The sequence below is a fragment of the Asterias rubens genome, chromosome 5 (genome assembly GCF_902459465.1).
Source record: "Asterias rubens chromosome 5, eAstRub1.3, whole genome shotgun sequence".
NCBI lineage: Eukaryota > Metazoa > Echinodermata > Asteroidea > Forcipulatida > Asteriidae > Asterias > Asterias rubens.
Genome location: NC_047066.1, coordinates 14,974,338 through 14,992,240, shown reverse-complemented (window position 1 = coordinate 14,992,240; position 17,903 = coordinate 14,974,338). Strand labels below are relative to the sequence as shown.

General features: G+C 39.5%; 2 protein-coding genes across 4 annotated transcripts; both read right to left on the bottom strand.

Annotated features, from left to right (window-relative positions):
- Window positions 1–7,448: 7,448 nt before the first annotated feature.
- On the bottom strand, window positions 7,449–8,670 carry LOC117289869. The gene has a single exon (XM_033771054.1). The coding sequence runs from the start codon at window positions 8,178–8,180 to the stop codon at window positions 7,713–7,715; it is 468 nt and encodes a 155-aa protein (XP_033626945.1). The 5' UTR covers window positions 8,181–8,670; the 3' UTR covers window positions 7,449–7,712.
- A 1,751-nt stretch (window positions 8,671–10,421) lies between these two features.
- Window positions 10,422–17,831, bottom strand: LOC117291006. Of its 3 annotated transcripts, XM_033772602.1 has the most exons (9): window positions 17,789–17,807; window positions 17,238–17,344; window positions 16,611–16,752; window positions 15,654–15,758; window positions 14,657–14,780; window positions 13,816–14,183; window positions 13,284–13,366; window positions 12,713–12,802; window positions 10,422–12,042 (listed from the first exon to the last, which is right to left on the bottom strand). In XM_033772602.1, the coding sequence occupies exons 2-9, from the start codon at window positions 17,258–17,260 to the stop codon at window positions 11,823–11,825; spliced, it is 1,155 nt and encodes a 384-aa protein (XP_033628493.1). In that variant the 5' UTR covers window positions 17,261–17,344; window positions 17,789–17,807; the 3' UTR covers window positions 10,422–11,822. The 3 variants fall into 3 exon arrangements, with proteins under 3 accessions (XP_033628493.1, XP_033628494.1, XP_033628495.1); XM_033772603.1 differs by lacking the exon at window positions 17,238–17,344 and having other exon boundaries at window positions 17,789–17,831; XM_033772604.1 differs by lacking the exon at window positions 17,789–17,807 and having other exon boundaries at window positions 17,307–17,344.
- Window positions 17,832–17,903: the final 72 nt, after the last annotated feature.

Sequence of the window (17,903 nt, the reverse complement as noted above, 5' to 3'; positions counted from 1 at the left end):
GATGGTGTGCCTTGATATGCTTTACTTTGTGACATTAACGGTGTTAGATACATGTAGGATGACCAATTGTACACTTTAAGGCAAAGCATCCTGGAAACCTCAGAAGGATTGCAAAACTTTGTTTGCCATTTCGACCAATCCTTCCACTCTCTTGAAAGTAGTCATCTACATCAGGTGCTGGGCCATAATGTAACACATGATTGTAGCTCCTCCACATGAACTCCCACGCCAAATGCAACAGGTGCTACCAAAACTCTTATAAAACTATCGGCCTTTGTAAAATCTTGCATGACCTTTTCTTTCCGTTTTTCTTCAGTGCATTATGAGAGATTAAATCCTCTCCAAGAACATCATCAAAAGCAGCGTGCAAGTCTCTGCACTGCCTACATGTATGTGACTGACTGAAAAAAATTAGTTTGGAGTTTGCTGCCCATGCTGCTCAGTTTCTGACCAGCCATTAAATTTGTGCAATCAAAAACGTTTAAAACAGTTACACTATATGATGGAAGGTCGAAGTGTAATTGCTGGTTTACCTTTTTATGCTTTACTTTGTTGAAGTAAAGGCTTAGACAGGACAAACAATCGTACACTTTCAGGCAAAGCATCCTGAACCTCAGAAGGATTGCAAAACTTTGTTTGCCATTTCGACCAATCCTTCCACTCTCTTGAAAGTAGTCATCTACATCAGGTGCTGGGCCATAATGTAACACATGATTGTAGCTCCTCCACATGAACTCCCTTTTGCAAATTGGAGTCGGCTGCTCTTAGTCTTTACTTGTTGTACTCTCCACACTCCTTGTGTAATCCCTCTGAGGTGTTGCTTTCCACTCTACTCTTGCAAATTGGAGTTAGCCGCTCTCAAGCTGAAGTGCCACCTGTCTCACAACAGGTGTACTTTTGACATCTTCGGTGTTCTCTCTGTGCCTGATATTTGTTGTTGAAGTCTTATATCCACGTATATCCACAAAATGTTCTCAGAATCTAATGCTGTAGTAAGCGGTGGGGACAATTTAGAAATCAGAACCAGTGACGTTCGACGGGCGACTTGTCGTACTCTCCACAGTCCTTGTGCATCCCTCTTAGGGACAGCGTCAAAAATATTTTTATCCTTGGGGCCTGCCGAGGGGTTTGCAACTCATTAAATTTGGCCTATTGTGTGTCTTATCAGCTGGTAACAATGGACGGAGAAGAACGCGGCGCGCTGCGACCGGTCGAGGTTGTAAAACTGGTCACAGTAGACTGAATCCTGAAACGATGGAAAACGGATGGATGACACCCTTGCGCTAGGACAAACCATAGAGCATGGATAAAACTGTTCATTATTTTTCCTTAAAATTGTGTTTAAGTACGCGACAATACTCTGGTGTTATGAATGTGAAATTGTTTGTTTTATAACTTTGTAAAAACAAGAACAATCAATTCCCCCATTTTTTTTTCTGATAAAAAAACATTTTGTTGTTGAACGTTCGTTTAATCCCCCCCCCCCCCCCGTTCGTTTAATTTATACCAAAATATCAGACAGTTTAAATAAATAAATATAACTTGATGAAGGCCATTTAAGTAGTTTTTGTATAAAAAAAAGTTTAGTTAAGTTAGATTTACATTTAAAATGAATAATTAATTAATTAATAACAATTTAGTTATAATAATGAAATACAAATAAATATAAATATATTAATACAAATAGTAATACTTAAAGGCCTAGTTTCGTAGCTAATTTGTGGCACTTGGCGTTCAATGCATCCTTCAGTGTTTTGGTGTCCCGTGCCGTTGCAACCAGCCACTGTATGTCTGCTTGGGCCGCTGTGGCCTGAAAAGTAGGATTTCTTTTTAGCGCAATTTTTTGAACTCCCCGTCCCTTGCTCAGAACCTCACCACCATGGTAGTTGTGGATGGCAAGTTCGTCTTCCGTCAACAGGCGGGACACCAACTTCAAGAAGTCCTTCGGATTGTCGACCTTCTAAAAAATGTCTAAATATACAGTTTTAGACATCACTTAGACGGCTATGTCCGGATGCCCGATTAAGATGTCCCCATCTGCTCCACCATCGACCTCGACGTAGTTTGGGACTTCTCTCCCAGCCGTCTTTAACCCAACTGCTCCCGTAGCATTTGAACCTCCCTGAGCAAAACTGAGAGCATATCTCTGTTTTGACGGGCTATAGTACCCCAGCATTCGCCAACTTGTCCTGAATTTTTTTTTAACAATAACCATAATTAAAAACATTGTTTATTAACGAAAGTCAAACGTCCATTCCTTCTTAAAATGGTAGACTCCAATATTCATTTGAGGATTTACAGTCGGTTAAAACTAGGTGTTGTTTTCCACGCTACTCTTGCAAATTGGAGTTGGCTGCTCTCGGTCTGGCACAGAAGGAAATGGAGTATCCGCCCAAAAAACACGTACTCCTTAACCAATCGGTTAGCTGAAGTGCTACCTTTAGTGCAAAGACCGGCAACGATTGAACCCCCCCCCCCCCCCAATTAATTCTTACAGTGTACTTTTGGTGTCTTGGGTGTTCCCTCCTGTGCCTGGAAAAACTTCTTGCCTACCTCGAATGTTACACCCAACTTGGAACATATTTGTTGTTGAAGCCGAGTATGTAGGCCCTAGTAGTACACTGTAATGACCATTCGGTTTGGCAATTCAAAAAACTAAAACTTTGCATGTCAGTTTTCACACTTGATAACTTGATTTTATATGCATTTCAGATATATAATCAGTGACACGTTTTACATAAGAAACGTTGTCTTCTGCTGCCAATCGGTTCTGCAGCTGTTGTTGCAGTGGCCTAAACCTTCTTACATGCACTCTTCCATGAGGCCTAGGCCCACGAGGGATGGGTGGAGCCTGATGCATGGTCGGAGCAAGTTGAACTCTCAGGCGATTCGCCAGTGAGGTGACGTTACGCTGAAGTAGGATGATGATTCTTTTCAGTTTAACGTAGGAACAAAACACCATCAATAGGGCAGTTATCCCCACAACAGCAATACTTTTAGCTGGATCCAGTACAGCAAATGACACTCTCCTATCATGGTTATGGTTGCATGCAAAAAACAACAACGGATGCAGACCAACTTTCGTAATGCTTAGCAGCTACTGTTGTCACTGGCTCATTTCTGGCTGACAAAAAGTGTGAACTAAAATACTAAAACCCATCGCTGCAAAAAAAACAAAAAAAACATTAAGAAATGTTACAATGGTATTCAGAAAAGTGCTCAAACATATTAAAAACGAAAAAAACAATAATCGCTTGCTTTAAAAAACATCTGGAAATTGTTGCTTTGTATCCAAAACTACCTTTAAAACCAGCGCGGTTCGGTTTGTTTGTCAACGATACTCAATAGAAAGGACCGGCTGCCATTTAAAAAAAATTGTACCACATGCTGGCAACAGTGAAGGGATACGGATTTTTTTTCTATTTACCCCAGAAAAAAACACCCCCGAAATTGTGCTTTTTCTCAAACCGACTTGCCGCCAGTTTTCATGAGGCTTATGGAGCTCGCTGATCGTCTGCGGCTTATTCAGTGTTTATGCAAAAATCTTCAACAACAACTTCAAAGTTGTACATGTAAGTGTACTTTATACTTAAAATTTGAATCTAGCAAAAATTTCCAAATTGTACTTTGCATCATCATTTTCAACGAACATAACAAACATTTCCTTTAACTTACCTGTGGTGCAACATTTGCAATGTTGCCAATGCTAGCAGATATCGCATTCCATCGCATGCTGCCTTCCGATAATTTCTTCTTTGCAGCTTGCAAGGGTACTCGGCTTGTTTTTTCTCTCTCTTACCCCCTTTTCTAGCACAGTTTGGCATTTTCGACGATTTTCACCAACAATAGCAAGAAGCTGAGTGATGATTATTCTACAAAAACTGCTTGTCCAGATTATCTTGTCCATTATGGTCTGGTGTGCATTCACTTGTAGGTCTTCTTCTGATAACGGTTAAGTTTCCTATCGTTTACAAGCCTCGGTATCTTTCAAAATGTTTTAATCAAACAGCTCTCTTTGAATAAATACGTATCAATCGGTAGCCTCTATTTCTGGTTGGGTTGGTCGTAAAAAGACTAATATGTCAAGATACTTCCAAATTGACTGTATTCAAAAACAATGTCGCACCTCCTGCATTACATTGTCAGTTTCCTGCCTTCTGTCAATCCTTGCACAGAAAAATACTTTAGTTTTACAGGAGGATTAGTACAAGGATAGAAAAAATAATGCTGGTGAGTTAGCACTATCAACGTGGCGGGGTTCGGCGTGGCAGTCTTTAAAAACAGTGTTTGCTGAACTTGTTGATGAAGTTAAACTCGTTGAAGACGAAGTGGCACAGCAGAAATACTGGAAGGATAGGGTACCTGTCGTTGTGAGTTCAATATGCTGCAAACGACAGAACATGCCTGTTCAGGAACCCCTGACAGTTCACTCAATAGGTTAATAGTGATTTGGAGATTTTCGTTTACCCCTTTTAACACAGCATAAAGCCAAATCGGCTTACTGCAATCCCAAACTTCTCGTTTGTATTCAAAATGTCTGAACTACAAAAGTCTTAAACAAAAACAATTCAATGTACATACTCCTTTAATATAGCTGAATCTTCACTAAATATTGAGAGTAAATTTAAAACGTCTAATTTAGGAACTTTCTTCTTAGTTAGACATGATGATGAGAGATAAAACATGAAAAGAAATGCTTTTAGCGACGCCTCACTTAAACTTACATGTGTACCTGTGGTGCAACGCTTGTAATGTTGCCAACGGCAGCAGATATCACATTCCATTGCATCTTGCCCTCTGGTAACTTCTTCTTTGCAGCTCATGCAAGGGTACTCCGTTTGTTGCTTCTCCCTTTTACCCACTTTTCTTGTAAAGATTTGCATTTTCGATGATTTTTTACCAACGTTAGCAAGAAGCTGAGTGATGAATATTCTACAAGAATTGCTCGTCCAGATTATCCCACAAATCAGATTGTCTGGCGTGCATTCGCTTGTAGGTCTTGTTGGTCTTCTTTTGGTTATGGCTGAGTTTCCTATCGTGTACAAGCCTGAGCCATCTGAAGAGTGACAATTTGTCCTTGTTTATGCAGTGGCGTTATCAGCTTGTAAAACCCCATGTTGCTGGTTCTAGCAGCTGTGTTTAGGGCTCTGTGCCATCCCTCAACATCATTGTTAGTTCTGATCGTCTGACGGCTTATTCAGTATTTATGCGAAATTTTTAACAAAAACTTTGAAGTTGTAAGTGTGCGTTATACTTTAACTTTGAACCTAACAAACATTTCCAAATTGTACTTCACATCATCACTCTCAACGAACATCATTAACGTACATTCCCTTTAACTTTACCTGGTGTGCAACACTGTTGCAATGTTGCCAATGCTAGCAGATATCGCATTCCATCGCATGCTGCCTTCCGGTCACTTCTTCTTTGCAGCTCATGCAAGGGTACTCCGCTTGTTGTTTCTCTCTTTTACCCCCTTTTCTAGCACAGATTGGCATTTTCGACCTTTTTTCACCAACAATAGCAAGAAGCTGAGTGATGATTATTCTACAAAAACTGCTTGTCCAGATTATCTTGTCCATTATAGTCTGGTGTGCATTTACTTGTAGGTCTTCTTCGTCTTCTTCTTATTCCTTTATTTAATTCTGTATTTATTTTCCTTACTTCTTGCTTTTTTATAATTGTTTTTTTTTTCCCCGTTAATGTTCTGTCTTGTGCTATTGTTACTTGTTTGTTGTACCTTGTATTGGTCGAATAAATAATAATAATAATAATAATGATAACGGTTAAGTTTCCTATCGTTTACAAGCCTCGGTATGTTTTCAAAATGTTTGAATCAAACAGCTCTCTTTGAATAAATACACAATCGGTAGCCTCTATTTCTGGTTGGGTTGGTCGTAAAAAGACCAATATGTCAAGATACTTCCAAATTGACTGTATTCAAAAACAATGTCGCACCTCCTGCATCACAGTGTCAGTTTCCTGCCTCCTGTCAATCCTTGCACAGAAAAATACTTTACTTTTACAGGAGGATTATGTAAGTATAAGGTGTCGCAGAGTGGACCCTTGCGCCACTCGACTCAGACTAACATCAGACATAAAACCCAGAAACAAGAATGGAACACAGTGACACCAGATTAGAAATAATAAAGAAACTACAATTTAATAGAAGTACCCCACAATAATTTAGCTTTAACAATCTTCCAGTTTTGCACCTTTGCATTCTCCACAGCTTAGAGCAACCCGTACAACTTACAACCTTTACTACAAACAATTCTATTTAAACACGGTAAAGCTACGCCTTCACAAATCTCACAATGGCCATACCCAAAAGATCAAGTAAACAACAATAATATGCTTTAACAACAAAATTTTATAGGTGAACCTTTTAGGCAAACAACAATGATCAACTCTTTAGGCAAACAATAGTCAATGGCTGCATACATTTTAGAACAAGGGACATTTTGAGAACAACCCATAGCTTGATTAACTCCCAGTAAAATTAGTTTAAAGTTACTCACAATGCCTTAGGCTTCGACACCGCTTATCTTTGGGTCCGAGATTCCTGGGAGGATTTGCGTTGCTGATGGGCCCTAAAACACCCGCTGGACCCCTACCCGCGCTAGACGGGTCAACACGACACAGCCTCGACGCTGGCCTAGCTGTCCGCTGGTTCACACCCAAACAATACCCCACACCCAAACAATACCCTTCTCAGCACCCGCAACGCAAATCTCAACCACAATATAAAATGTTTTGGGTTTAATAGTGCGCTCTACGAAACCCATTACAAAAGCTTAATAGCCCAACAAATGCCTGACGGGACATTCCAACCGTAGTGATACAATCAATTATTGCCCCTCCCATGTTATGGCTATAACAATACACATCAGCCATTTAAAGAAGTAATTTTTCCACATACTGTTACATAAGGATTGAAAAAGTAATGCTGGTGAGTTAGCACTTTCGCTGAATCTTGACTAAATATTGAGAGTACATTTGAAACGTCTAATTTATGAACTTTCTTCTTCTTAGACATGGTTATGAGAGATAAAACATGATAGGAAATGCTTAAAAACGACGCCTTACTTAAACTTACCTGTGGTGCAACATTTGCAACGTTGCCAACGGCAGCAAATATCACATTCCATTGCATGTTGCCTTCTGGTAACTTCTTCTTTGCAGCTCATGCAAGGATACTCCGCTCGTTCTTTCTCCCTTTAACCCCCTTTTCTAGTAAAGATTGGCATTTTCAACGATTTTTTACCATCAATAGTAAAGAAGCTGAGTGATGAATATTGTACAAAAAAATGCTTGGCCAGATTATCCCACAAATCACATAGTCTAGCGTGCATTCGATTGTAGGTCTTCTTTTGACAACGGCTGAGTTTCCTATCAGTTACAAGCCTCATCTGTCCTTGATTATGCAGTAATGTTATCAGCTTGTGCAGATTGGCATTTTGATGTGTTTTTTCTCGATCCTTCACCAACGATAGCAAGAAGCTAAATGATGAATATTCTACAAACCATGTAGAATTGGAAGGTCTTGAGTATCTTCTTGTAATCTGCCTTCGTCCGGCTTCCGATAAAACAGTAGGCTAGAGGGACCTGTTCCTACACACCGGAGTCACTCTTGGCGAATGCATGGATAGTGAACAACTGGTAAGAAGGCCGTTTAACTATCTTAAACGTGCCGTCCAGATACCAGGTCTTCACCCCGTCGAGAGCCGCCATCTGTTCTGAGGTTGCAAATATACATGTCGGGACTCCCCGACATGAATATCATGTTGGAGAAACCCCTCTGGGACGCTGTCCATTATGAGCTCGAAGCCTTGGTCTTGAGGTTCTTGGGGCCGCTGTCTTTGCCGGGCTCTGTTGGCAGCTCTTGTGAGATTGCTGGGTCTTGGGCAGTTAACGGGAGCGTCGGCGGGCACCATCCTGGTGAGAACTCCTTCAATGATGTCGCTGGCTGGGCGGAAGATGTTGTCCTTGGCTGCCTTCTTTACTGCCACCTTGACAGCAACAGCCACATCTCCTACGGCAGGGTGAAGGTGATGCTCGTTGCGACCAAACTTGAACTGATCACCATGCTGAAGGACAGACACGGGGCAACGCTGGGTCTTACTCCGCAAGCCACACACACCCATGCAGAGAATGGAGAAGTGGGGTCCTTCTTCCATTTCATGGTGTATGTGTAGCCGTTGGAGTCGACCAGAATGTTTTTTCCCCGAACTGTACCTCCAGTGGTGATCTTGAAGCTGGTAACAGGAACATCACCGAGTCCCTCGAGTTCTTCATGAAGAGTTTGGTCGGCAATCGTGGCTTCCTCTTGTTCCTGCGGGATTTCAAAATTGTCACTCAAGTTAAATGAAATACTCACACTCATCACTATCGGTCAACATGTAAACAAATAAAACACCATTTGAGTTTAATTCGTTTTTTTTCCATACTCATCACCATCAGTCAACACTAATTATTATTAAATAATTAATGCACGGCGCCCTCAATCTGTGCAATAAGTCCATTGACGACACCGTCTATTAGCAATGTGACCCTTCGTTTCTAGATACAGAAATCCAGAAACTATGCAGAAATCCTCAAGGTACGAAGTGTCTCGTGAGAAGGTATGAAGTGTCTCGTGAGAAGGTACGAAGTGTCTCGTGAGAAGGTACGAAGTGTCTCAAGGGAAGGTACGAAGTATCCAAGGTACGAAGTGTCCAAAGACACTTCGTACCTTCAAAAGGTACAAAGTGGCAAAGGTACGAAGTGTCCTGACACCATTGAAATTGACGAGTGTTGCAGCTAACAATTACCATTTAGCTCCGGCAACCTCAAAGGACTGCCATGGGTGTTAACTCTTTTGAGTGCCCACGGCTGCCGCAGACAAAAAGATGCCAACCAACTCCATCCTCTCAACAGTCCAAATCACATCTTACAATATTCTGGATTCATTGATGGTTCAGATGACACACTAAATATCTTAATTTCCTTTACTAAAAGAACAATTCACCAAGAGTCAGGATTTCACGCGTTTTACCATACAGGCCATGTAGTTGTGCCTAAGCCATGCAACCAAACACTATGTTCTTGTACTATATACATGTAGGTGTTTGAAGTTTATGCTCAGCAAACTTTTGAAGATGGGTTGAACGTCTTCACCCTATGATCAAAATGAGAATGTTCTCTCAGCCCCTTTACCACCTACCCCAGTTTAATGGCGTTTTATCATACATTGTAGTTGTTCTTGAGCCAAACACCATATTGTAGTAATAAAATGTTTATTTGTATGGATGTTTGAAGTTTATTCTCAAAATATTTTTGAAAGGGTTTAGACTTCTCCCCCCTACTATCAAAATGAAAATGTTCTCTCTGCCCCCTTTACCACCACCACAGTTTTGTTTTACCATACATGCCACAGTTGTACATGTATTTGAGCCAAACACCATATAATGTAATAGTAGTAATACAATTTATGTTCTTTTATTGTATAGAGGTTTGAAGTTTATGCTCACAATATTTATATTCATTAGATGGAAATTTACATCAGGGATACTTAACATTAATTTTGGTTTTACCTATGTACACTGGTGTGTTAGCACTCATCCGTGCCACTGTATACATGGTATACTTAGTACTTTCCTGAGCTCTGTGAAAAAAAAATCACCTGTAGGCATATCACAGGCATATTACTTGTCAGCTTGTGGGTTCGAATCCCACCCGAGTAATATGCCTATGATCTTTTTACACAAAGCTCGGGAAAGTACTGAGTATACAGTTCCAACACACATTGGTGTAAAGTATTTGGGTAAAACCAAAATTTATATTTAAATTTATATATGGTTTAAAAAAATGCTTACTTGAGTTGGCACTTACATGTAGGAATACCAGCTTAACAAAATGGCATTCTCGATCTGTACATGGATTGTTCAAGGTGGTTAAAGATCATGGATGCCAGGACCAATTTTTGGCTGATTTGACTAAAACAATTTGTTTAAAATTTTGAATAGATTTGCGAAAGGAAAGGAAATATTGCATGGAAATTCTGCGTTACGCATTCAAAACAGCGCGATGTTTCCTCAAAAAATGTTTTCCAACCAAAATGTTAGTGCGCACGCGCTATGTGCAATTTACGTATTTCAAGGGATGGGTCTATTAAAATTATAAAATCTTTCTGTGAAAATTTGGTGATGCATCTTTAAAGGTTGAAGGCTTTGGACACACTTGGTAATTACTCAAACTTACTTGGTAATGAGCAATGGAGAGCTGTTGATAGTATGAAACATTGTGAGAAACGGCTCTCTCTGAATTGTACATTTAGTGTTTATTAAGAACGAGATAACTTCTCACCAAAATATTTAAATCTGAAATTTGTTCAACAATGGTGTTTTTCTTTCATTATTTTCTTGCAACTTTGATGACCAATTGAGCCGAAGTTTTCACAGATTTGTTTGGATACACCAATTGAGAATACTGGTCTTTGACAATTACCAAATGTGCCCAGTGTCTATATAAGGTAATTTGTGCTGAAGTAATTTTTTGCCTATATATAGCAGCTTGAACAGCTTCATGTTTTTTCATAATACGATGGCATACTAGCGTAATGTAGATTACGTTTCTTGATTCCATAATGATACAAAGCAATACATACATGTACCCCCATGAAATTGCAGTGTTCTTAATGCACCCCTTATTTTGCTCACCTTTTATAATTTGTTTTCTTTTTTTTAAAGAAATACTTTATTGATGTTCTGCATTATTGATGTTCTGCTGCTGATTGTTGTTATTTTTATGGATGGTTTTAGATAATCTTATAGAATGTGTATTTTTAAAGGAGTAAACACAACAGGTCGTGTAGTGCTATTTTACAAATCTATAATTTAAGCAATGATATTACTAACAAATTTAATTTAACGAATCTTTATTCTGTAAATATTTACTTTCAAAGTATTTATTGTTATATGCAAAAAGTCTGAATACATGTATGTATTTCTTTGTAGTTTATTAGCATTTAAAAATAAACAATGACTATTAAACAGATAAATAATCTACGTTTTTCCCAATTTTCAAGCCAGTCTTTCCATTATCAAGTCATAGGATCAGGACATCTATTTTTAGATACGTTTCTCAGATTGTGGCGTGTAGTTGCCTGAAGGGAAAAGAGCACCGAACTCGAGCTCTTGTGTTTCTGATCCGCATGAGTATGGGTTTGAGTCCTGATCTTGGTACTTATCTTGGTACTTGTGTCCTTAAGCAAGACACTTATTAATCATTATTGCTGTGTCCTTCAGATGGGATGTAAAGTGGTTGGTCCCGTGTGTTGTGTAATGCTCGTAAAAGAAACATGTGCACTTATCATCTAGAGAAGGGGTTTGCCTTGGTGTTCCTGGTGGTCTGACCTGCAGCGTATTGCGTCAGGGCACCTAGTAAACCATTACAGTACATGGTACTACATGTATGTTAAAGGAGTAGGTCTCTCATACTTCAAAAACGTACCTATACTCTACATACCTTGCAAAAATTCAAAAAATACCAAGTGCTTTGGTATGTACTTCAGAGATGGTAATTGGTTCTCGAAAGAAGGCAGAGCAATTTCATTGAGCACAAGTGCTGACCTACATGTAGTTCAAGCTTTAAGTAGACTTTTTAGGCTATTTTAACATAATTTTTGAGAATGTTCCTAGGAAACAGAGAATGAGAAATTAAACTCATGAAGAATGTCATGACTGAGTCTTATGGGGGTGATAAAGCGCTATTAAGAACCTAGTTTCATTATAAAAAGACAACATTCTGTCCAAAACAACAGGAACAGAAAAAACACATCTTCAGGGGGTGAAGCCAGATGGGCTATTGATGCCACTTGCTGGACTGTTCACAATAGGGCTTCGCGCATTCCGGAATTTTTCCAGCATCTGTTGGTTGAAAGCGTCGATAGTCGATACGCCGCAGATGTCTGTTATTGACCCTCGTACAATGCTGGCTGAGATGACTCGCTTCCTTGACTGAGGCGTCTTGAAGGGGGTTCCATTTGCGGACTTCCTAGGGCTGAATAAAAAAAAAGGCGAGATTTAAATTTTTTGAAAACCTTACACTGATGATGTGCAGTTGTTTGTTTAGATGATCTTCCCATCAAGGGATTTTCTGCAAACTCACAGGGGGATATAAACGCCAAGCTGGCAACACCCAATCTCTCTCATACAAACATTGGTTTGACATCTATGATTATAGACCTTATCAAATTGTAAAAATTGTGATTCAGTAACTAATATTTATTCTAGTGAAATAAGCAGTTAGCTGGGGGACTCGAACCCACAACCTTGTTATTGTAGGTCCTGCTGACCAACCACTTGACCACTGTGTTAGCAATGTATACTCTGTACTTAAGAGAGTTCAGGCTGGGAATTTGATATAAAATGTGGAAGGGCAAGGCCATTTTCATTTTGCAAAGGGCACTTCCATTTGAATTTTTTTAAGTCAATGGCAAAGTGTTTGAAGGGGCCCATCAAGGCCAAGAGCAATGGAGGCCATGGCCAGCGAGTTCTGTGAGAAAAAAATCACAGGCATTTTTACTCAGGTTGGATTTGAACCCACGTCCTTTGCAATTCTAGAGGACGTGGGTTCCTTTAAGTGACTAGACCACAGAGATTGCCTGGTAGCTAGAGGCATTTTTTTGTTTTACCGGTTACGAACACTATACTCAGTATTTTGAACTTACCTGGGTTTTGAGACTGATTTGAGTTTGCTCTTATTGAATGATACTAATTCATCATGTACGCTGGCAATGGAACTAAGGGACGATGTGGACCTACATTAATATAATAGAAAGAGTCAAACATTGAGTTAATCATTGTTATTACAACAAAAAATATTGCTTTAAAAATTGTTTTCCAAATTATCAGAAACCAAACAGATGGTATACATGTAGATGTGAATTTTTTTTTTCTTCTTCTGGTAACCTTATTTTGGTAAGCAAACAGAAGATTTAAAAAAACCTTTTTGTCAGGTTTCTGAGGGTTTCTAGGTTTTAAAACTAAGAAGGGGGGCTTTTGGAATCTCATCATGTATCTTCCTGTCTGCCCAGTCCGCCGTGGTGGGAGTCAGATTGCATGTAAACATATTGGGAGCTTGTGAACGTGGGCGCATTGCCTGGAATGAATACGTGATAGTATAGCACATCAAGGGAAACTGATGAGGACTGGTAAATAGGACCATTACAAACTTTATATACTGAAAACTGAATGAGGGCTAATATACCAGTAAATACATGAGAATGACTGGATACTCACCCATATCTCTCAAGGCTTGCTTTGAAGCCAGGTGTGAGGGGAGGCTTAGGTGTGGAGACATACTTGGGACTGTCAAAGCAACCCTGCAGAACAAAGAAATATGATCAAAGTTAAACGGATCAGCAAACCTGGTGTTAACAACTGAGGGCTCTTTTAACTCTGGCGAAGAAGAGAAATACATTTTATTATTACAAACTGGATGAAAACCAAGACTTTTATGAATTGACACCATGTTAAGTATCAGAATCGTTTGTGATGGGGATCTTAAAGTTGATGTGCCATGAAAACAGAATTTGTACCCTGAAAAAGGGAGCATGACACAGCAATTTGAGAAATTACGTAAGATCTTTAAACATTTTGGTATTTTTTTATGATTCGGTAGTGCCTGTTTAAATAACCTGTGTTCCTATTGATCAATAGCAAGTTATGACGTGGAACCTATTGCCCCTCTCCCAAGAACAGTGATATAAAATAAGGAGTACTTCGTAAAGCAGAAAACTTCAATTGATATTTGGAATATTTTAGTTCATACCTGATGTTTGAGATTTGTTCTCTCTTTCAGTACCCGGGATTCAGTCGAACTGGGCGTCGGTGGTGGGGGAGGTGGGGGGACTGGAATGGTGCAGTTGATCGAGGCATCAGGGTGAAGAGGGGGTCTCCTGGCAGGGGTGATCGGAAGGTACAGAAACACATCGTCATCTGATTCTGGTGTCATTGAATACGAGGCTGATGTGGGTGGCGGGTAGGGGGGTGGTGTTGGGACAGCCTTCTTCTTCGTGGAATGCGAGATTGAAGAGGGCACCTTGAAGTTTGCTGGGGGTGTGCTTTTGTTGCCTTTGGCGGCCTTGGATTTCTTGGCGGCGATCCGACGGGAAAACCGTTTCTTGCTCTTGTTGGCCTCTGTATCAATTGTAAAGATAAAAAGAATCAGGCCTGATACTTCACAGAGGCAACAAAGGCGATTGCCTTCATGACCCCTGGTCATTGCCTTGGTGCCCTTGAAATGCTCCAGTAGAAATTTACAATTTTCTCATAGGGTGCCTTTACCATTCAGGCCTTTGGCAATAAGCTATGTCCATTAGTTCAGAGCAAGCTTATAGAAGTCTGTACAGGCATGATATTTAGCCCACTTGAAAAAAAAGGAACATTTTATTGAGAACCCGGGCTGATCTGCATTAGCATAATCTAGTACACATGGTTTAGGCTCCATCAACTCATTTTGAAACTGGTCTTTTAAAATAAATGTTGGTCCCGTAAAAAAATCTTGTGCTCGTAGCTCAAGATTTTTTTACTGGATTAACCAGTCTTGTGGATAACCCCCCCAAATTCGAGTCCCGAGTTGGGTCGAGGGATTGAATGAAATGTAGCCTTACCTTGTGCATAGTCGTACACCTTGCCCATCTCATGCTCCAGAGCACCCAGTTTATTCATTGTCTCCTCATTGGTTACTTCATCCTCCAGGTAGTCAGGGCCGCGCATTGTTGCCATCACTTTGCACTGTGGTTAAAAACAAAAAGTTTATTTCTACTTGACTTCTTTTGTTTATGCAGGTATAGGTCCTACATGTTTGTGTGACTCTGCTACTAGGGTGAACATTTATATAGAATGGTCTTTTTGATGGCCCCTACTGCCCCAGGTCTTGGCCTTAGTGCCCTTTCAAAAGTGTCCATTAGACTTTTAAAATATTTTCCAATGGAAGTGCCCTTAATAAATGGTTTATTTATTTAAATATTTCATTGCAGCATGCCGCTGAACTGCAATATAAAAAAAATAAAAAATAATAAACATTGCCTTGCCCTCTCAAAGATGAAATTGTAGGCCTGGATTGGTAAGCAGTTTGCAACAGACAATTCCTTTTTCAATTTTTTTCTCTTGGAATGCTCCAGACTGCATAGTAGGGTTCTTTAAACTAAGATAAACACCAAGAAGAAACCATTCCTAGGATCCAAATTTTAAGAGGCATCTGGTTGAAATTATGACATTTCCACCTTTCGGGAACCCCTGGGGTTCAGAATTCACACAGCTTCTACAAACAGTGTGCTCATAGAGAAGTAGATCAAAGACCTAGGCCATATTTCATTGCTCTGCTTACCGCCGAATTCTGGGCTTCAATCACCAGTCTCTGCTTACTGTGCAAGCGCTGAATTTCTGCGCTAGCTGTGTAAGCGTAGAATGCCTAGTAACATTGAGTGTGCACAAGCTAAAATTCCCTCGGAAACACGCTTGACATAAGCGCAGAATTCCCTGCTGCCGCAAGTGCCGATTCTTTGCTTACGGTAAACAGAGCCTTATATTAGGCCCAGGCTTCATCAAGCTGACTCAAAAGGTCTGAATTCAGATAACTCTTAAATTTCTCATCCCTGCGCTTACCTTCATGTAGGAGAAGATGCCAGCATTCTCTGCCTCCTCTTGCTTCTTTCTCACTAAAACCTTCTTGTAGACAGCTGGATTTTTCTCTAAATAGCTCATCAACTCCTTCAAGAGCAAAACAAATTTGAGAATAAAGTTGGAACCCTTCAACTGTCAGTTTGTAAAATTAAACTCAAGGTTTGTTCCACAACCCTTCACACATTGTAGTCAGTAGGCTAGAAATACAATGTACATGTTGAAGAGTTTTCATGAGCCCACCACAGTTTCAGGGTTCACTCACATTTTGTTAGGACAAACTCTGTGGAAAAATATTGGAGGATTCAGGAGGGCTGCCAACCAGGCCAAAGGACACCATGGAGTGAAGATTAAGGATAGACATTTTGAAGGTACTTAGTATAGGATTTGAAACTTTGCATGGTGGAAATACGATATATAGAAAGGTTTGCGGTTACACCATGTAATGTTAATCTCTAAATGAGTTGGGGTGGTTCGGTTCTTTTTAGAACCATCCCAACTTATTTAGAGATTATCACCGCAAACCTTTCTATATTGAAGGTACTAGTTAAGATTAAATGGGTTTTTTTTACAGCCCGTCTTGGGCCTTCTCAATTTGATCTTGAAGAGACACGCAATTTCACTCAGCTACATTGTAAGGGCGCGTCTAAATTTGGGGTCCTAAAAGCCGACACTTGCTGTCGGCGTTGTCGGCTTTTAGTAGGACCACTAAATTTGTACTAAGGAACCTTGCACAGGGCACCACAGCAATTCCTGTGGTGCCATGCCTTGTCTTGTCGTAAATACTGCACAAACCGCCGCCACTGGGCTACATATAAACGTGCAGACCCTCATGCATGCACGATCCTACTCAATTTTTTTATTTTCAAGGAGGGACTTAAAATTGTTGGCGTCACTTGTCTTGTCACGACACCATGAGTTGTTTTAAGCTGGCATTCTGACCTGTAATGCCTTTTCAGTTTCCACTGCCCCTTGTTGTTCAAATTCTGCTGAGGATATTTGCTGACAGAAGGCATACTGCATCTTCTTTGGTGCGTCATATTCATTGTATATCTCCATCTTATTATGGTGTCCTTGAAAAGATCTGCAAGAGTGGAAGAAATGTCACTGTTATTAAAATAAATGAAACGCTGTTTGTAATTTTGTCCTTCAGACCAATCAGACTCGCAGGTTTGAAAAGGTGAACAATCAGTTTCAGGGCTTGAATTTCAGGAAAATTAAAGGTGCTCGATCGTTAGTTGCGATAACGTAACCCTCCTCCCCTCCGCCGTCGGAAGGAGGGTTACGTTACTGCAACTACTCGATCATTAGTTTTAACTTTTATACATAGCTTGCTATACACGTACGGTACTGGAATTTTTTTTATATAAATCTTCTTGGAGCCAAAAATCAGAAAAAGGAATGGTAAAGTTAACTAACTAGTTTATTAAATTTACAATATAAACACTATTTTATATTATTATATTATTAAACTAAGAAGAATATTGATATTCTTATAAATTTTATGGGTGAAGCATCGTGACGTAAGCGAAGATTTGAACACCGAGTATAATTCCATTCTACTTTTACCTGTCAGTGACAGTGTCACTCATACATATCAAGATGTTTAATGATATGCATATACATGTATATAGTTACTGTGGGGTTGTTGAGCATGTTGAGATTCCCTCTTGATCCTGGAAATATTAATATTTTTAATAATTAATATAATAATTATTTACTGTTGGCTACTTCACTTTCCTACATACATGTACGTCATTTTTTAATTAATACTTAGCATAGATTTAGTCAAATTTAGCCGGTAATAGTTATCAAATTGTTCACTATATAGTATACAATAAATAAGTAAATATAGGGCCTATTACTAATTGATGATTTGTATAATATTTAAAATATTAATTATTCTCGACTCGAGTAATAAAACCCAAAAACTAAATTTGTGTTCATACCTACTTATAAATAGTTATACTACTTCACTGAGTTTCATTTTGACAGTTTGACAAAACTCCACACAGAGAAAAGAGCAACAAAATAATGTCAGAGAACACATTACATTCAGGGTCACTGTGACTGAAATTACTCTTGAGTGTGACTAAAATTCATTTAAATGAATATCTTACACAAACAAACAACCTCTCTCCCCCCTCTCGAAAGCAGACCGATCAAAACAAGAACGAAAAGTCAACTGTTTTGAATTTTCCGCCGCTGGTTGATTACGCTGGTTTTAGGGGTTCT

Bases quoted from the DNA above. Each gene is read 5' to 3' on its own strand.
- LOC117289869 (XM_033771054.1), bottom strand. From the start codon at position 8,180: ATGGAAGAAGGACCCCACTTCTCCATTCTCTGCATGGGTGTGTGTGGC.
- LOC117291006 (XM_033772602.1), bottom strand. From the start codon at position 17,260: ATGAGTGACACTGTCACTGACAG. The intron at 14,781-15,653 runs GTAAGCGCAGGG...TTTTAACCACAG, and splicing joins GCATCTTCTCCTACATGAAG to TGCAAAGTGATGGCAACAAT. The intron at 14,184-14,656 runs GTAAGGCTACAT...CAATTGATACAG, and splicing joins GGTGTACGACTATGCACAAG to AGGCCAACAAGAGCAAGAAA.